The following is an 18,614-nucleotide window of genomic DNA, read 5'->3' on the forward strand; positions in this document are numbered from 1 at the left end:
ATCCACATGTTTATTGGCCCCCTCAAAGAATTTTCATAGATTGGTGAGGCATGATTTCCCTTTAAAAAAGCCATTTTGACTCTACCCCCAACATATCGTCTTCATCTGTTTGTCTGATAGTTGTTGTTTGCTGTAGTTTCAACTAATTTGCTGAAATTAGGCTCACCAGCCTGTAATTGCCAGCATTGCCACTGGAGCCCTTTTAAAAAAATTGGTGTTACATTAGCTATCCACAGCCCATCTGTTACAGTGGCTGATTTAAGCGATAGGTTACATACCACAAGTAGTAGTTCTGCAGTTTCATATCCAAGTTCGTTCAGAACACTTGGATAAATACCATGTGGTCCTGGTGACTTGTGCTGTTTAATTAATTGGTTTGTTCCAAAAACTACCTCTCTTGACACCTCAATCTGGGACAGTTCCTCAGATTTGTCATCTAAAAGGAATGGCTCAGGTGTGGGAATCTCCTTCACATCGTCTGCAGTGAAGCCCAATGCAGAGAATTCAGTTAGCTTCTCTGCAACAGCCTTGTCTTCGTTGAGTGCTTCTTTAGCACCTCAGTTATCCAGTGGCCCAGTGATTATTTGGCAGGCTTCCTGCTTCTGATGTACTTAAAAAAAAATTGCTATTTATTTTTTGTCTTTTGCTGTTGCTCTTCAGATTCTTTTTGGCCCTGCCAAATTATACTTTTACACTTGACTTGCTAGAATCATAGAATATCAGGGTTGGAAGGGACCTCGAGGTCATCTAGTCCAACCCCCTGCTCAAAACAGGACCGATCCCCAACTAAATCATCCCAGCCAGGGCTTTGTCAAGCCTGACCTTAAAAATATCTAAGGAAGGAGATTCCACCACCTCCCTAGGTAATGCATTCCAGTGTTTCACCACCCTCCTAGTGAAAAAGTTTTTCCTAATATCCAACCTAAACCTCCCCCCATTGCAACTTGGGACTGTTACTCCTTTAGAGTTTATGTTCCTTTCTATTTTCCTCAGTAGTATTTGACTTCCAGTTTTTACAAGATGTCTTTTTGTCTCTAACCACCTCTTTTACTTGTTATTTAGCCATGGTGGCATTTTTTTGGTCCTCCTCCTGCTTTTTTGTTTTTTTTAATTTGGCATATACACGTAATTTGAGCCTCTTTTCAATTTTACATTCCAGCAATCTGGTTCCATTTTGGTTTAGGTGGAACGCATCCTTCTTGTATAGGCTTCTCCTTTCCCAAAGGGTCCCCAGTTCCTGATAAACCTAAATCCTTCCTCTGTAAACCATCATCTCATCTATTCACTGAGACCCTACAGCTCTGTCTGTCTAACTGGCCCTGCATGTGGAACTGGAAGCATTTCAGAGAATGCTACCTTAGGGGTCCTGGACTTCAACCTCTTACCTAGCCGCCTAAATTTGGCCTCCAGAATCTTTCCCTAATTTTCCCTCTATCATTGGTGCCTACATGAACCGCAACCACATCACTGTGCGTAAGTCTGTCTACATGTCTCAAGAGGTCCGCAACATTTGCCCCTAGCAGGCATTTCACCATGTGGTTCTCCCAGTCGTTACAGACCCTGTATTTCTAGTTACCATATCCCCCATTGCTGTTACCCATCTCTTCCTAATAAAAGGGGTCCTCTCCTCTCCCCTGGAGAGGTATCCTCAGTGTGCAAGGATTCCGTGACATCATCTGGAAGGAGCGTCCCAACTATGGGATTGTTTCCCTCTGCTCCAGTTTGATATTCTCCTTCCCCAAGTTTTTCATCCTCCTCAACAGCACAGAGGCTGGCAGACAGTGAGGAGATGGAAAGGAGATGTTTTCAATGTCCATATTCATTGTCCATGTATGTCTGCTGTTTCTCAAGTGTTGGGACATCTTTTAGTGTGTTGCAGTTTGTACCTTTCTTTTTGTGATCTCAGAGCAGTCATGGGATTTCCAGTTGTGAAGTTATAATACATTATGCAGCTGAGCAGTAAATTTGTCTTTCCAAAGCGAATAATTAGTTTTGTTGTTCTCTGGAAACTTGGCGGCAGTTGCTTGGCACCTGCAGGCAAGCGTCATCATACAGAGTGGGAAATGTCATTTACCCTGTACATTTTGCAAGCACTGCTTGCTGTTCAAAGAGCATGGTTAGCATTGTGCATTCCTCCCCACCCCTCACTTTCTCTACCTTCTTAACTATGAAACTGATGGTATCTTCTGAAAGACACAAAGCTGTAAAGCTGACTTTGGTTTTTAGATCCCAGGCCTGCCCCTGATTGTGTCTGGCAGTATAGCATGCTGCAGTTTGGTGATGTTTCCGTGTTAGTCTATTTGTACCCTCCCCCATCCTTTTATGTGTTTATGACTTTTTGCTGTGTTTAATTACCATTTTCAAGGGTAAACATGATAAAAATTAAACTGCTTTATTGCTGTGATTGATATGCATGTCTCTCTCAGCAGTATTGACATGGTGGTCTTCAAAATTCTGGAGTACTAAGCTCATGTTTTAAATGGGATGCAGAGGGGGTGCCAGGAATCTGCTTGCTTATGCACTGAAGGGATCTTGTGGCACAAAAGTAGGGAAGTATAGATAAGCACTGGTGTTGTAGCATGCTGTGAATGCAATGGGGAAGCAGGGAAGACACAGGGGAGGGATCCTGAATGGCAGAAAGAAAAGGAGTACTTGTGGCACCTTAGAGACTAACCAATTTATTTGAGCATAAGCTTTCGTGAGCTACAGCTCACTTATTTGAGCATAAGCTTTTGTGAGCTACAGCTCACTTCATCGGATGCATCCGATGAAGTGAGCTGTAGCTCACGAAAGCTCATGCTCAAATAAATTGGTTAGTCTCTAAGGTGCCACAAGTACTCCTTTTCTTTTTGCGAATACAGATTAACACGGCTGTTACTCTGAAACCTGTCATTATGAATGGCAGAAGTTGATCTTGCTGAATCCAGGTGTGAAGAGGCCAGGAAGGTTAAGAAAACATCCCATAGTTTTTATTAAAGTTTTTATTAAATGTGCAATCTGGAAGCATTTGAATGCTAAAGAATCCCAACAGCCATCTTCAGTTCTTCCCTCTTTCTTTTATTTTCAGTTTTTCTACCTTTATCCCAGTTGATCTGGCCCTCCCTTTGTGCTTTTCAGTGTCTTCTTGAAACAACCACTAGGTGTGACTGACAACATGTTGTATAGCTAGGAGTCTGGTCTCTTGTCTCTTCCTCCTCTCACTGTGTTCCTCAGTTCTCTTCTCTGTCCTTCCCCCTGCCCCTCTTGCTCTGCCATTCATTCTGCTCTCTTGCATTACACCTTTCCCTTATTTTCAGTCTGTCCCCTGGCTCCACCACCATTTCCCCCTCTCAACTTACCACAGTAAAACAAAACTTTTTATGATACCTTAGGCTTTCACCCATTAACTAGTAAACCACTTCCGCGGCCCCTCTGATATTTTCCATGGTGTTGGAATCTCTCTCAGGCTGCTTTCACACAGACTACTGCCAGCTCTCACAATTTTGTTGCAAGTCTTGTGACACAGGATTTTTTTCTTAAAGCCCCAGCTTCTGGAGTGATGTGATAGCACCGCTTACTTTTTATAACATGAAAGTTTCTAACTATCCTGACTGTAGAGAAGAGCTGGAAGAACATGACCCATAAAGGCTCGAAACCCAGAAGGCAAATGAGAAGAATCCAGATTTTTTAAGGTTTCAGAGTAACAGCCGTGTTAGTCTGTATTCGCAAAAGGAAAAGGAGGACTTGTGGCACTTTAGAGACTAACCAATTTATTTGAGCATAAGCTTTCATGAGCTTAAATCTCGTGATTTTTAAGCCAGTCTCATGATTTTTGTGGTCCAACTCAAATTTGTTTATTATTTGCAATTAGCAATACTGCATTCAGGTGGGCTTGCTTCTTCTGTGCTCTGCTTCTGTAGTAAGAGAATAGCAGCTCAGTTGGAGCAGCGCTCTGCCTCCCAAAAGCCAAAGCACCAATCCACATTCCTCTGGCTCTACTCCTCACTGTTGGGAGGAGAATTGGATAAAACTGGTTTCCTTTAATGTGGATAAGTAAATAAGGAGTACTTAAGTGAACCTATTTCACACCAGAATTACTAGTTGCTCATTTGTACCTAATATCAAGATATTTTGCTCTTATTACTCTCGCTAAGCTTTTGAATGTTTGGCATTTGCAATGAAAACAAGAATCCAGGCTAAGTATTCAGTGAGACTGCAGCATTAATGCTACAGTCCTCTTACATGGCTGAAGAAATGTCTGAGCTGATGAGTTGTGCAACTGAAATGTTTTCATGCAGGAGCGTGAACCTCACCTTGTTAATGAAATAGACTCATCACATAACAATCTTTTTACTAGGTTGCCCTTGAGAGTTGCAGTTTTAGGTGCAGTGTTGGAATGGGGGTGATGCAGAAGTTGAAACACACAATGTGAAAGTTGAAGCAAGGGTTTTGTCATGTATGTCAATCATTCACATGCGCAGTGAGGATATTAATGAGAAATAGTACTTGCATCGTTGCTAATTTTTAAAGATGTTTTACAGGTTGGTGTGAGCTGCAAAATTCAGATTCCCATTCAGATAATGAAGAAGAGAGAGGTTGGATCTCAGGTTTCGTTTCTGGGCCCATCCCCGGTTTATATACCTTTGCGTTTCTGTTTTCTTTCAAAATGTGCAAAGTAGTTACACTGTCCATTGTAATGGCCTTAATCTGGTATTCTTGAATTACACAGCTCAATACAGAGTTTCAATATAACTATCTCAGAAACTAATGTCATTCCATTTCTGATCCTGAAGACCCACCTGATTTATCCAGTCTGTGTTTGCATAACATCCCCGGAGCAACTACAGGAAATGGAAGAGTGATGTTAGGAACATTTTAAATCTCTCTTTAAGATGTCTTTTAAGGTGTTGTAGCAGCTTGAAACAAGGAGAAGAAGCCCCATGTGTCCAGACAGCTCTCAGCAAGTGCACTGTGGACCACCAGAGCGCCATAGACTGTACTGTGGGGACCTCTGGTCTAATCTGGAGCTGGTCAGAAAGGTGGCTGGGGTTGGAATAAAAAATGTTCATGAATTGTCTGGGGGGTTCGGGTTCCCCATAAAAATGTCAACACCAATCAGCTATAGACTAAACAGTTGGATACTTTTATGAACTAATCTTAGAAAGGCAATGACATACATATTTTGTCTTCCAATACCTTAGTTACTTGCCCTATTGTACACAGGTTTAGTTAGCAGGAGATCTGAGTTTGCTATAAGTGAGTAATGTAATGTATTGTTTCTGTGTAACAGCCAAAAAGGCTCTGCTCAGACATCTATCTCACAACTGCACGTGTAATCCTCATGCTTAAGTATGGTTTTAAAAAGTTAGTGCTGGTAAAATGGATTGTCACGATTGGTATGTCCAATATGGAGAGGGTTGAACTTTTGAGTTAGACCAGTGTTCAAGAATTATATCTTAGTGGCTGAAGAGTGGAAAAATAAAATGATTTTATATGTTGGAGATAATGTTTCATTCACTTACATAAAGAATTCCACAAAGATTTTGTAAATTGGCTTCCAACAGAGGGAAAAAAATACCATAATTTTAAATCACAGGATTTCTTAATGACTCTTTAAAATCTGACTTATTTGTCACTTCATGTTCTTTGGGGGGGTTTTTTTGGTTTTTTTGGGTTTTTTTTTTTTTTTTGCATTTTTGTTGATTTGAACAGTGAAAATCCAGGGAAGTTGGTCTTGCTTTTCTTTATAGCCCAATTTAACTTTCAGTATTTGGGCTCCAGACACTGCAATGCTTTCATTGAAATATTTTTTTTTTTTTAAAAATATGGAAACCATTCTAACGACCTTAAGCTTTATAAAAGCTTGGGTTTTTGTATACCATTTTAATGTGGGCCATATTTAAGTTGGCTATGTCCCTTTAAAGGGAAAAATGGTCAGAACTCACAGTATTGGGTTTTTTCCTATTAAATAATAGTCTTTTGAAATGGTTTAGCCATCTTTCTTAAAAAAAAAAATCCCTCTGCAATACTTGTTTAACTCCCCCATCTCTCATTCTCTTCCTCCTCCTCTCCTTCTCTCTATGCTTTGTAAAGCCAGTAATTTTTGTAATACTGCATTTGAAAACCTGTATCTCTGTAATTTGAGTCATGTGTTCAGGATGACAAAATTCTATGCTAAATGTGGGTCTTTGATTTCTGTTGTGCAGTTGGCTGGGATGAGCCTTTCTGTGTGTTACTTGTCTGGGCTTGCATATCTTGCCTTGGGTACCTGGTGTGTCCTGTTAGTGTTAAGTGCTTTGCTGTAAGGTTGTGCTTTCCTGATTTTGACAGGCAGCTTGAAAAAGTGCAAACCATGTGCACTGGCTTGCGAGCCATAATACTTTGTTCACTGCTAGATTGTGGCTGCTCCTCATTGTAATTTACAGTTTAATTAACAGCTCACCAGTTCTGTTTATAAGACATTTTAATTCAAGGTGGATCTACTAAGATGTTAAATGATTGAGACATTATGGTTATTAGGAGACTCCACCCTAGTTACAACACTGAAATCTAAACATTACAATATTGCATTAGTTTATACAAGAAACAATATAATGGGTAGTGTAATAATTTGTGTAACATGTGAATATTACTGCAGAGTGGGCTTAATCCAGAAATCCCTGTTCAATATTTCAACATTTTTAACTACAGGCATTCAAAACTCACAAGTCGGAACCCCCAAAATCATGATATTTTTCAAAAATAATAAACTTTGGGTTCTTTCTATTTGTTTCTGGTTTTGAGCCTTTCGGAGGGACATGGTGTTAAGACTTTCTAGTCTGAGTGGTCTGTGGAGTACAGTCCTTGGAAACTTGCTTTCATTTTTAAAATGAAAGCTAAGATTCCCACATAATCAATCAGATGATGCCAGGAGGTGAGGCTTGAATATTGTGAGAGTTGGGAAACTCTGGTTTTTTTACTTATTCAGGCAAAACTCTCATTCCACTGCCAAGTTAAATCCAAATGTGGTCTATTGAAGTCAATGGGAATTTTGCCCGAGTAAAAAGACTTCATGATTTTGCCTTGAGAAAAAGATTTCATGATTTTGCCCAGTATTAATAATATAGTAGATGCAATATACAGTATTATACTGTAGTGTAAGCAAATTTACAGTGTAGAGGAGTCCAGTCTATGACCCTTGATGATGCCTCAAACTGAAGCATCTGAATCAGTCCTTTCACCATAGGGAGGTGACAAGAGATGCAGGCTACCCAGCTGCTTCCCATCACTGCTTCACCCACTGCCCCCGGAACAGCTCTGGTGTGAGCTGGCAGTGCTGGAAGAAGCTGCTGTTCCTCTCTTCTGCAACTGCTTAGCAGCTTCCTCACTGCTGGTCTGCCCTCATGCTACGTTGCAGAGGGAGGAGTGGGAGAGTAATTCTGGCTATAGGAGCCCCATGGAGAACAGGATAGGAGCCCAACTGGCTTTGCCTGAGCCTAGGAGAGTCCCTAGCAAAGATGGGATCCCTCCCAACACACAGCCACTCAGAACAACCCAGCAGAGGGGGAAATGAAGCTGAGACCTAACCACGGGCAGGTCTGATTCCCTGCCCTGGACCCAGGGACCATATGCCAGCTGGGTATAGCCAAAGAGCAGCACTCTCCAGCTACTCCCCATCCTGCCTTAACATGACCCTCCCCAACCATGGCAGGCTCCCTGTGCACCAGGGGCTGGGGCCTGTGGGGAAAGAGTTTCCCTTGCCAGCTGGTGGAATGCCCGCTCTCACACAGTGCTGGCATTATTTGGAGCTTTTTACATATCTTGTTAATAAAACCAGCCTTGAAGAAAGAGACCTACACCGAATGGTGGTTGGAGCTTTATTCTATCTTCCGTGGCTGAGGAGCTTGCCTGCTAGTTTGCTGCTGAGTTTTAACACCTTCTAACAGGCTAAGTCAGCAGTAAAGCCCTACATCTCTTTGTAGAGTCAGGTGTCCTGCTGTCCCCTAAAGGAAAACACCACCACAAGTCTTACCTTGTGTATCTGGTTTTTATCCTTTGAAATTTATTTTGTTGCAAATTTTTATATTCCTTGTGACACCCTTTCCCCACCCCCAATAATTCCTTTTTATACTCCTCCGAGCCACAGTTCTCAGTTTGGGAAACCCAGATTATTGACTAGATGGACTATTAAAACCTTTTAAATTTTCCCGCCTGGAGTCAGCTTAACACACTTGAAAATCTATAATGAACAAATTACTGATAAGAGGGGCCGTGGTTTTGAGTTCAGTATTTTGGTACCAGGTTTTTGGTACGGTATCTTTGCCAGCCTTGTCAGACTGAAGTCTTGCTTGAAACATATACAAGTGGTTGGTACATGCATGGAGTTGTTACAAACCCAAGACAAAATTTGCCTGCACAGAACAACTTGCAGAATGGGGCCTTTCTTTTCTCTAATCATGCCATTTTGTATTTCTTACATTTCACTTACCTTGCAAACTAGTCTCTTTCCCTTTCTGGTTCTCATGCATTCAATGCAGCAGTGCTTGTGTAGCAAATACTGATGAGAATGTTGTATATACAAATAAGAAATATTTTCACAGATTTATTTTAGTAGTTGTTCTCAATTGCAGGAAGCCTTCCCAACAGGAATATTGGTATGTTAGAGTTTAATGAAATTTGTTTTTAAAACACAGTCAACATATTGGGGCAACACTACCTGACCCAGTGTCCCTTTGAATCTTATAATGCTACAGGACTATGTATAACAGTTATTGTATCTGAAACACTAGATCCACTCCTTGCAAACTGTTGTGGCAGAAAACTCGGTAATTTTCTGTCTTGGTATCCGTTGCTTGACATGAGCTAGGGGTGTTGCTATAATTGGTTACGATATGTGAAATAGCTAAATGTTACTGATTGTAATATACAGCAATCTTCTTAAACCCTTTTTTTTTTTTTCATATTCAGGCAACCAGCTGGCATAAACTGAGTTGCTCTGTCCTTTTGAAAAAAGACTAAAAATGCTTGTGTACTGTCTCTCTTTAAGGAGTTGGTATTAAATTGAGGGCAGGTAACTTTTTTGAGAAAAAGTAAATGTTTGACATTTGGGCTAAGGAAGTAGAATCTTTTCTTTAAGCCTGATGTATGTGTTTAAATCAGTCTGAACTAGTATTAACTGAATACCCTTCTCAGTTCTTCATACCATCCTCCCTACAGCCCTTATGCCAAGCCATTGGAACTAGGAAGATTTTATTTATTTAGCTTTCAATCAGAGAAACTATTTGAGCTTTGCTGGAGCACACTTCAATATGAGAGTAAGGCAAAGATGAGCGATGTACGTCTAGATCAGTCATGGTTTATGCTAAAAAAAAGTAAACTTATTCTGAACACTGTTGAAGGAAAATCAGAAATAGCATGTGATTACAAACCCGTTGTGTCACCACAGGGAAAATACCACTATAAAGATGTAACGTTAGTGTTATATTGGTTCTGAAAGGCTATAAGTCTGTGCTGCTTTACAAAATTGTGGTTCTACACACAAATTCATTTACTGGTAATTTAAATAATATTTTATATTCGTATTAATAAAAACCTTAGTAGTCTTCATTGCCCTTTACAGAGGAAAATTAGGATATGGCTCTTGCACTGAGGATTTTAGAGTTGGTTAGATATTACATGACGTGATGCAGGAAAAGATGACATCAAGCTTGAGGGTGGAACATAAGGGAGATAGATTTACATAAAATAGGATGAAAACTGTATGAAAAATTCACACCCTGAGAGATGTAACTGAGCTAACCTAAGCCCCGGTGTAGTCAGTACTAGGTCGCCAGAAGAATCCTTCCATCAACCTGCCTTTTGAAGGGGTGGATTAACTGCAGCAATGGAAAAACCCCTTCCATTGCTGTCGCAAGTGTCTACATGATGGCATTACACTGGCATAGCTGCAGTGTGATAGCTATGCTGCTGTAGCGTTTGTGGTGTAGACAAGCCCTGAGACCTCCTGAGCCCCAGCAGGTGCTTCCATATGCTCCCTCAGTCCTGCCTAGGCAGTGGTCACTCTGGGCTTACTTGTTTAAGCCCTTCAGAGACAAGGTGTGTAGCAGGAACGCAAGGAACACAGGCTTAGTGAAGGAATTTCATAATTTCACTCACTTTACTCTTAAAGCATTGCAGAGTTACAGAGAATTGAAACTGACGAAGTCCTGAGGCCCACCCTCTTCTAGTCTGAGCTCACCTTGTTTACAAGTCTGAAATTTTTCTGTGTTTTAGGCTGGGCAGCATCCCTCCAGCCCTCTTTCTTGTGTCTCATGATGGTCGGCTCCCTGCACAGATCAGACCCTGCTGTGAAATACACCCTTTTCTGTGCCATGTACTCAAACTGAGAAGCTCCTGATCCACCAGTCATCCTTTTCCTTCATGTCCCTCGTGAGATTTCATGTTGAAGGACCATTATGTCATGGGTGGGCCAGTAGTTGGTTCGTTCAAAGAGAGAACCCCAGATTGCTCTATGATGGTCCTTCAACATGATGTAAAAAATAAAAACCTGTCTCGGGCCCAGGGCAGCTGCCTGGGATGCAGGACAAGACCAGACTAGGGAAGCATTAGTGCCAGTATTTCCACATGTCGTATAAAATAGAGTACATAGTATCATATCCCACTCTGCCACAGCTTCAATACGTATTTTATTTTTATTACGAAAATGTTTGAGTCCCCCTCCCTCCAAAAAGCATCAAGGCTCCATTGTACTCAGTACTGTCCAGCTGTGTAACAAAGCTTTGGCTTTAGTTGAACTAACAGTGATAAGTTTACTGTGAGAGTCATTGTAGAAGAGAGTTTGGAAAGAGGTGGGTCTGCTGAGAGATTAGAAGGAAGTAAGAGAGACTGAACAGTGTGCAGGATCAAGGAGGATATTCAGGCAGGATGGGGCAGCACAATATTCAGGGACTGTTTTTATGTTTTAAAACTGTGGCCACAGAAATGTTTAGACGTTCTGAGGGGGTCGCTTAAAATACCCGTTCACATTTGATTTTGCCTAAGAATTGTTGTTCCTTTGCTTTCCTAACACTTTGCCTTCAACTTTTAGAACCGTTGAGAAGGTACAGATCTTACTACAGCGACGTCTATAGTACCTCCAGTGAAAGTCCATCCGTTACTTCTTCTGAGCCAGATTGCAGACAAGGTAAGACCTGTGAAAAATAAAATAAAGACCAACTCAAAAGAAAGTAAACAAATGCACACACGGAAGATTTAAAAGAAAATCCGATGAGTATGCAGAAAACAAAAACCTACACTAGAAAATCTGGTAATTGAGAACAGTATGAAGATGTAATTATATGAGATCATCTTACATAGTTCAGCATGATTTGTAGTCTGTTTAATATAGGTTTGGATCTGGAATATTGGAGATGCGTAAGGGAAATCAACAGGAAGTGGTGGAAATAATTAACATTTTATTACAATGTTTGCTGTAAATAAGACTGGTCATGTCCTCTGAATTTTCAGCAGTAGTAGCAGTAGTATTTATAGCTGTACATAGCCATAACTATACATAGCCCTCTATGAAAGACGTGAGGCTAAATTCTTCTGTGATTTTGGCCCACTGAGTTTATATTGTGACTCAGATAGATGTGTGATACCAGACAACTGTATGGAGGCATTGGTGGAGGTTTTAATTTTAGGGAAGTTTTGTGAAAGCGGGGACTTTCAGAGGCTAGTGTTGAAGTGAAGGGAAAGTGGTTAGTGTCCAGAGAGTGCGGGAGGCTTTTCTATGCACAAGATGAGAGAAGATGTTCTGAGCTAATGAAAAGACAGGAATGCAAGAGTAGACAAAAGGAGCATGCAGGAAAGAGAGGAAATGGAGTAGCACAGAGAGCAAGAAGGGTGTAGAGTGAATTGAAGCAGAGAAGTAACAGTATAGACCTGTACAGAGCTTCGAAGGTAAGGGCAAAGAGCTTGACCAAACTGTGGAAGGAGAGCAAAAGCCAGTGAAAAAGGCTTAGAAGATGGGATGATATGGTCAGAATTACAGGGAATTACATAATATAGCCAGCACAGCACAAAGTTTTTCACTTGAAACCGTTAATATTTTACTGGTAATTAGTCATTTACCAGTTTGACTTTTTGTTCTGTCTGCGTTAGTATTACAAAGAACAACAAAGGTATTTACTTCGAGACAATTGGAAGAGAGAGAAAATAAATTTGCAAAACCTTGAGAGAGCAAATCACTTGCTGTGATTGCATAAACTCCTAAAGGTGAATGCATTTCAGTTCTGGGATATTATAATTGGAAAATTATAGACAAACGGTTTGGTAAATGCATTTCCATCTCATCTGAGAACTGTATGGTGACTGAATCTCAGTGCATGTAATTATATCTCCACTGATGTCATTTGAAATGAGAATTGCATTCTGGCCATAATGGCTACATCTGCAAATATGTTGCTCCTTGTAACTACTGTTATGTTTTCCAATCTTTGGGAAAAATGGAGAAGACTTTAATGTACTTAGATCAAAGGTTCCCGATTGTGATACATGTACCACTGGTGGTATGTGAGCTTGTTGGAAGTGGTATGCCAAAATCTCTTCAAATAAACAAACAAACAAACAGACCCCTATCCGTTTCAAACACACAGTCCATGCACCCACTGCAACTCACCAGAAAATGCCTGCTTTCAGCTATAATGATGAGTAATACTTGCTGACCATGCCAACAAAGTAATTTTCTTTAGTAGTGTGTTGTGCAGTGTGGCTGTGCAGATGGGTGCTGTCTTCTCATCTGGTGTGCAGCTGGCTGGCTTTCTACTTGGCCTAGCCTCCAGCTTTCCCTGAGTCACACAGGTCAAGCTAGTGAGGCTAACTCGTGAAGTTTCTTATTGTGCCACCGGAGCTCCTCTTCTCCAAAAAGATGGTCATACACAGGGCGAGTTCAGAGTGGCTACGAAACCTGCAACCTCAGCGCTGAGAGGGAAGGGCCCCTACACAGGCAGCTACCTACACTTCCTGCCCTTCAGAAGTTGCAGTCTGGCCCCTGCAGGGCTGGGAGATGGAAGCTCATGGGAAATTCCCTCTTGTCTTCACAGGGAAGGTGGGAATGTCGGTGGTTGATTGGGGCTTGTGGATGAAAGCCTGGCTCTTCAGCAGTAGAGTGGCCAGCTGGCTGCAATTTGAGATTTCTCACAGCAGGGGAGCCCTTATGAAATTTGCCAAGCATTGTAGGAGGAGGGGGCAGAGCAGCTGAGGAGCAAGAGGCCTCCTGGAGCAGAAGCCCCCTCTTCCAGCCATCACTCCCCTGCCTCCATACTTTCCCCTCTGAGCTCCCTTCCCTTTTTTACACACACACACACACACCCCGCACGCACGCACATGCCCTTCCCCCCTGAGCTCCCTTCCCTTTTTACACACACACATACCGCACGCACACACATGCTCTTCCACCTCTGAGCCTCCTTCCTTTTTTTATACACACACACACACGTACCAGAGCCCTCTCCCCGGGAGTCCCCTTTCTCTCTTTTGGATGCACCATGCCAGAGCCCCCTGCCCTTTTACCCACAGACCCCCTTCTCATTAATGCCACTCTGCCCCCCACTTCCCTAATAACTACTCTGAATGTTTTGTATTGATTTAAATTTTGTAAAGGCAAACAATGTGAACTCTAGCTCCTGTTCAGCCATAATCCAGATCAGAATTAACAGGAACTTCCAATTTAAATTAGACAAGTTACAGACTCAAACCATTGACATAGTTCAGTAGCACACACCAAAATATGACAGGACATCATAAATGTTTCTTGTAATTTGAGTTAACAAATCGTACATAATAATGGCTGCTTCATTGTGTTTCTTTTTCATGCCCTGTCAAAAAACCTGAGATGTATAAAAAGGATGTTCTAATTAGAGCTGGTCGGGAACTTTTTTGAAACTTTTTTGTTGGGAAATACTGATTCATCGGAACCAAAACTTTCTGCAGAAACGTATTACTTTTGATTAATTTTTTGTAGGGAAGGTTTCTCAGGCCTGGGATGGAATTTCTAGTCAAAACCAGAGAGAGAAATACAGAGAAATACCTCTGTGATTAGGGTACTCACCTGGGTCTACTATGTCACAGGTACAAGTGCTAAGCACCAAGCTACTAGCTGTTCTGGGGTGGTCTCTCTCTTTCGGTTCCAAAAGGTCTTGGTTTTGTTCCACAACAGAACAAAAACATATGGACACCTCAAAGTTTTTCACAAAATGGAATTCTTGTTTTCTGGCTAGCCGTAGTTATAATCAAACACGTTAGGCTTTCTTGGGCCTTTATTTTACTGTAGAGTCTGGAAGTATTTAAGTCTATTAAGACCTAAAACAAATGGGGACACACACAGAAATTTGTATGTGGTACTTTAAACATCAATTTTTTAAGAAGTGGACATGTGAACCAATAAGGTTTGGGAACCACTTAGATGACACAGCAGTAATCAGTGACGCATATCTGAGAATGCTGCTGCTGTTTTCATATCCTTAGGAAATACATTCTGCAAGCTGCTGAGTACTTCCCACAAAGTGACAGGTTTGGGCCATCCCCTCTTGTTGAGGACAGTGGGAGTTAAAAATAGAGGTCTCTGCATCTTGCAGAATTGTGCCCTAACTGCAGTATCTCTGATGTTACTATAAGTAAATATTGACTTTCTCATGGAGATCACAATAAATAGGACTTCTGTTGTCAAAAAGGAGAATCCAGTATTTCATAAACCATGGAGAGGGAGAAGAATCGAGGCAAAAATAAAAAGTGGAAGTTCCACAAGATAGTGATGTTTAACTCCCTTGTTCTGAGTCAGATAATCTTAACCAGCTGCTGTGAAACTATTCCGGGCACATAACTTTCTATAGATCGGTTTTGCCTCTTCGTATTCAGATGTCTCAAGCCTCAGCTGACAATGAAACATTTGAAGTTACAGAAGTATATTAACAATTCGGTATTTTAAACCCCTTGCAAACGTGTTTCTTCAAAGGATTATGCAGCTCTCATCAGAGGGAAAACAACAGGATCTCTTTGAAAACTGAAATTGACTTCCCAACGCCAATTTCTCTAATACTGTAATGCCATTGTGCAGTGCATATGAAACTGATCCTTTCTAAGTAATCTCATGTGTCTGATAAATCCTTGAATTTTAGGTAGGATTACCTTTACATGGTTTCTAGCCCATTCAGGTATTAATTTATCTGTGTTTCCTTTTTATGTGCAAGTGACAAGAAATGAGGGTTTAAAGAGAGATGACTCTGGTACTGCTTTACCAGGAGCTGATGATATCTCTCCATCCAGTCAAGTTCATCCTCTAAGGTCAAGGTAAACTGCGTGAAATCATGATATTTTACAGTCCTTGCTCTCTCTCTCACAGTTATTATTCTTTAGTTGCAGTCAAATCATTTATTTCACTGTCTGTCCTAAACTTCCATTTAGTGTTGCAAGTAGTAGTAAATCATGTGCCTTATTCCACTCTAGAGGTGGCAGCATTTCAGCAGTGGGTATTGCTTCCAGTAGAAGTCTCATGACACATCCTGGTAGTAATGTAATCATGGCAAGTAAGAATCTGATTAATGGAAGTTGGGTTGGGCCCTAAATTATTGTCTTAATTATCAGAGGCTCAGGTAATATTTTCTGCTAGGAGGTATAGTATTCATTTTTTACTTCAAACATGCCTTTTTAAAAAGAGGATTATTGAAAATATTGACACACTGAAGGACTGAATCAAAATTGTCCATTTTTGGATCATGCCCTTATTATAATATGACTGCTAAATGAGTCAAAGGGCCATACAGCAGGATATTTACTGCAGACAGCACACAGATGACTATAAGCTATTGTTCATTGTCTATACAAGTAACACTAAGCATAATTTTAAACTGACGGGTAGGGCAATTTTATCCATGGTGTACAGTCACCAGAATGTATCATACTGTAGAGTGGACACTGTTTCTTCCTAAGACAAGGTGGATAAGGTAATATCTTTTATTGGACCAACTTATGTTGGTGAGAGAGACAAGCTTTCAAGCTTACACAGAGCTCTTCTTCAGGTCTGGGAAAGGCACTCAGAATGTCACAGCTAAACACAAGCTGGAACCGATTGTTTAGCATAATTAGTTAACACATATTTCAAAGGACCATTCAAGGCGAAGAGGCCTCTTAACACCCCTTCAGTCATAGGGGGGAAAGGAGCTTTTTTGGGGGGCTGTTTTTAGGTAATAGATTGTTGTAATAAGACATAAATCCAGTGTCCACTGAGTCCATGGTTTTTAGTGTCTAGCAAAGTTATGACTTTAAGCTCCCAGGCCCATCTTGTGAAAGTGTGGTGCAGGTTTCCTTTGAGGAGGAGGACCAATAGGTCAGCTACAGGCTATGCCTACGCTGCGCACCTCACAACAGTGCAGCTGTGCCACTGCGGCCACACCGCTCTTTGTCACTGGGAGAGAGCTCTCCCGGCGACAAAATAAAACCACCCCCAACAAGGGGCAGCAGCTTCGTCTCTGTGAGAGCGTCTCCCACCGACAAAGCTCTGTCCACACCAGCGCTTTTTATCGTTACAACTTTTGTCGTTCAGGGAGGTGTTTTTCCCACACCCCTGAGCGATGAAAATTTTAACGATGAAAGTGAAGTGTAGACATGACCATAGAGTGATCGCTCTGTGAGAAGTGTTCACCCACAGATGATAGGGTGTTTTTGTCTTTTGTCGTTTTCCTGTGTGAGTTCATTCGAGAGCATAGTGACTATTGGTTTCACCCACATAGTTCTTGGGGCATTTCGTGCACTGGATGAGGTACCCCACATGTTGTGACAGACATCTTGAAAGGTGTGTTGTGGGGGGTGTTGATCGTTGTAGCAGTGGAGATATGTCTGCAGGTTTTGCATCTGTTGTTCTGGCAGAGTCTGGTGCCGCTTTTGAGTTAATGTGTCCTGGTCAGAAGGGCGCTTGCTTCTAACGATGAGCTTGGAAAGGTCGAGGGGTTGTTTGAAGGCCAGAAGAGGGGGCTCAGGAAAGATTTCTTTCAGGATGGGATCCCCATCAGGTATGGGTTGTAGTTGTTTGATGATACTCCCTATGGGTTCCACTGTGGGATAGTAAGTGACAACTAGGGGTGTGAGCTCAGAGAGGGTTTAACAGAAGCTGGTCCAGTAAAAGATATTACCTCCCCTACCTTGTCTCTGTAATATCCTAGGAACGACACAGCTACAACAATACCATCTACAACTATTTTTCCTGTCGTTTTCTCATTAAAATGGCATGTTACTGGTGTAAGTGAAAAAGCAGGTCCTACTTCATGTATCTTCCAGTGAGAGCACGTTGCAACATTTGCTATATACTTAAGGTTATATAAGAGTTTCTGTTACAAAGTGCTATTTTTTTTCATTTGCTTAAAGCTTTCACAAACTTTCACCTTTCAGGCTTAAATTTTTCATGTCTCATCTCTGCCAGATGACAAATCACTCTGGAAAGTACAACCAAAAGTGGTTCAGATATTTTTGTATAGTAAGAGAGTGGGAAAAGACTGTTTTAACAACTCTTGGCCTCAACTGTTTGGGGTATATTGGTGGCAGGATCCCTGCCTCATTCTGAAAGATGTTTGTGAACGCATACGTATTAAGGTACAGCTTGCAAAGCAGTCCTACCTCATCTCATGCAGAAAGGAAAAGTACACCTGGAAATGGAAGCCATTTCAGTGAATGTAGAAGGGCTCCTTGAAAGCGCCAGAGAATCCTTCATGTCTAGGATGGTGTGCAGTGACTGAACAGTGAGACTTTGTGCATTGTGCACCATACACTCAGTGCCCCGAATGAGGCAGTGGTCCTATGGACAAATGGGTGATCATGTAATTAAAAATTGTGTCTTAACACATATGCCCAAAGGAGCAGAATTAAAGTTGCATGAACAATTTTAATTTTGACATTTCCAAACTTTTCAGTGCTTCATTTGACAACTATAACATTTTTACATGTGTATTTTGTGTGAAATTATATTATTCTGTACAAAACTTTGTTTATTTGTGTGTGTATTAGTTGTGTAGGAGACATTCTCAGGGAATTGAGTAGATACATATTGTGTTGCATGACTATATACTTGCACACACATACAAGACATGCATGTGTATATAATGTATAGATGTGTACACAAACAGTAGGTGTGTAGAATGTATTAGGGGTCTGGTTCTTCTTGATGTAGGAGATTTTTGGCCAGTTCATGAGTTTTTAAGGCAAGTTTTATAGTAATCTGCTACAGATTCCTGTTTCGTGGAGTCCCATTGGAAAATAGTGTTGTATGTTTCTATTGTGCCTTTTCTTATTCTAACTCCAAATCAAAAGAGACTTTCCTACCAGAGTAAATGGGGGAAAGGAGACTATTTTCTACACAAAGAGTAATCTTATAACTTTCTACATTTCCTTTCCCATCATTTTCCCTATTTGACTACTTCTGTTGCTGCTGCTAAATCCTGTGAGAATTACCATGGAAATGATGGTAAAATCACAGATGCGGCATTATGACTGAACTGCAGGATAAAGCAGCAGTAGTAGGTAGGCAGTGAGAGAGGGTGAGATCTTTTGGTTTTGTTTACAAGGCATTTCGGTTATGGTAAGGGATATGTGAAAGTGACTCAGACTGTTGAAGTGCTGCCGATTTTAAC

The 18,614-nt window shown here is 41.1% G+C and overlaps 1 protein-coding gene across 10 annotated transcripts in view; it reads left to right on the top strand.

The window, feature by feature from the left end:
- The window catches only part of PTPN13 (protein tyrosine phosphatase non-receptor type 13), a 188,126-nt gene that overhangs the window by 99,385 nt on the left and 70,127 nt on the right, over positions 1 to 18,614 (top strand). For all 10 annotated transcript variants that reach the window (XM_075127500.1, XM_048847084.2, XM_048847086.2 and 7 more), the window contains exons 8-9: positions 11,045 to 11,140; positions 15,186 to 15,285. In XM_075127500.1, coding sequence (XP_074983601.1) covers positions 11,045 to 11,140; positions 15,186 to 15,285 — 196 coding nt within the window. The remainder of the gene's footprint in view (positions 1 to 11,044; positions 11,141 to 15,185; positions 15,286 to 18,614) is intronic.

The sequence above is a fragment of the Caretta caretta genome, chromosome 4 (genome assembly GCF_965140235.1).
Source record: "Caretta caretta isolate rCarCar2 chromosome 4, rCarCar1.hap1, whole genome shotgun sequence".
Lineage (NCBI taxonomy): Eukaryota > Metazoa > Chordata > Testudines > Cheloniidae > Caretta > Caretta caretta.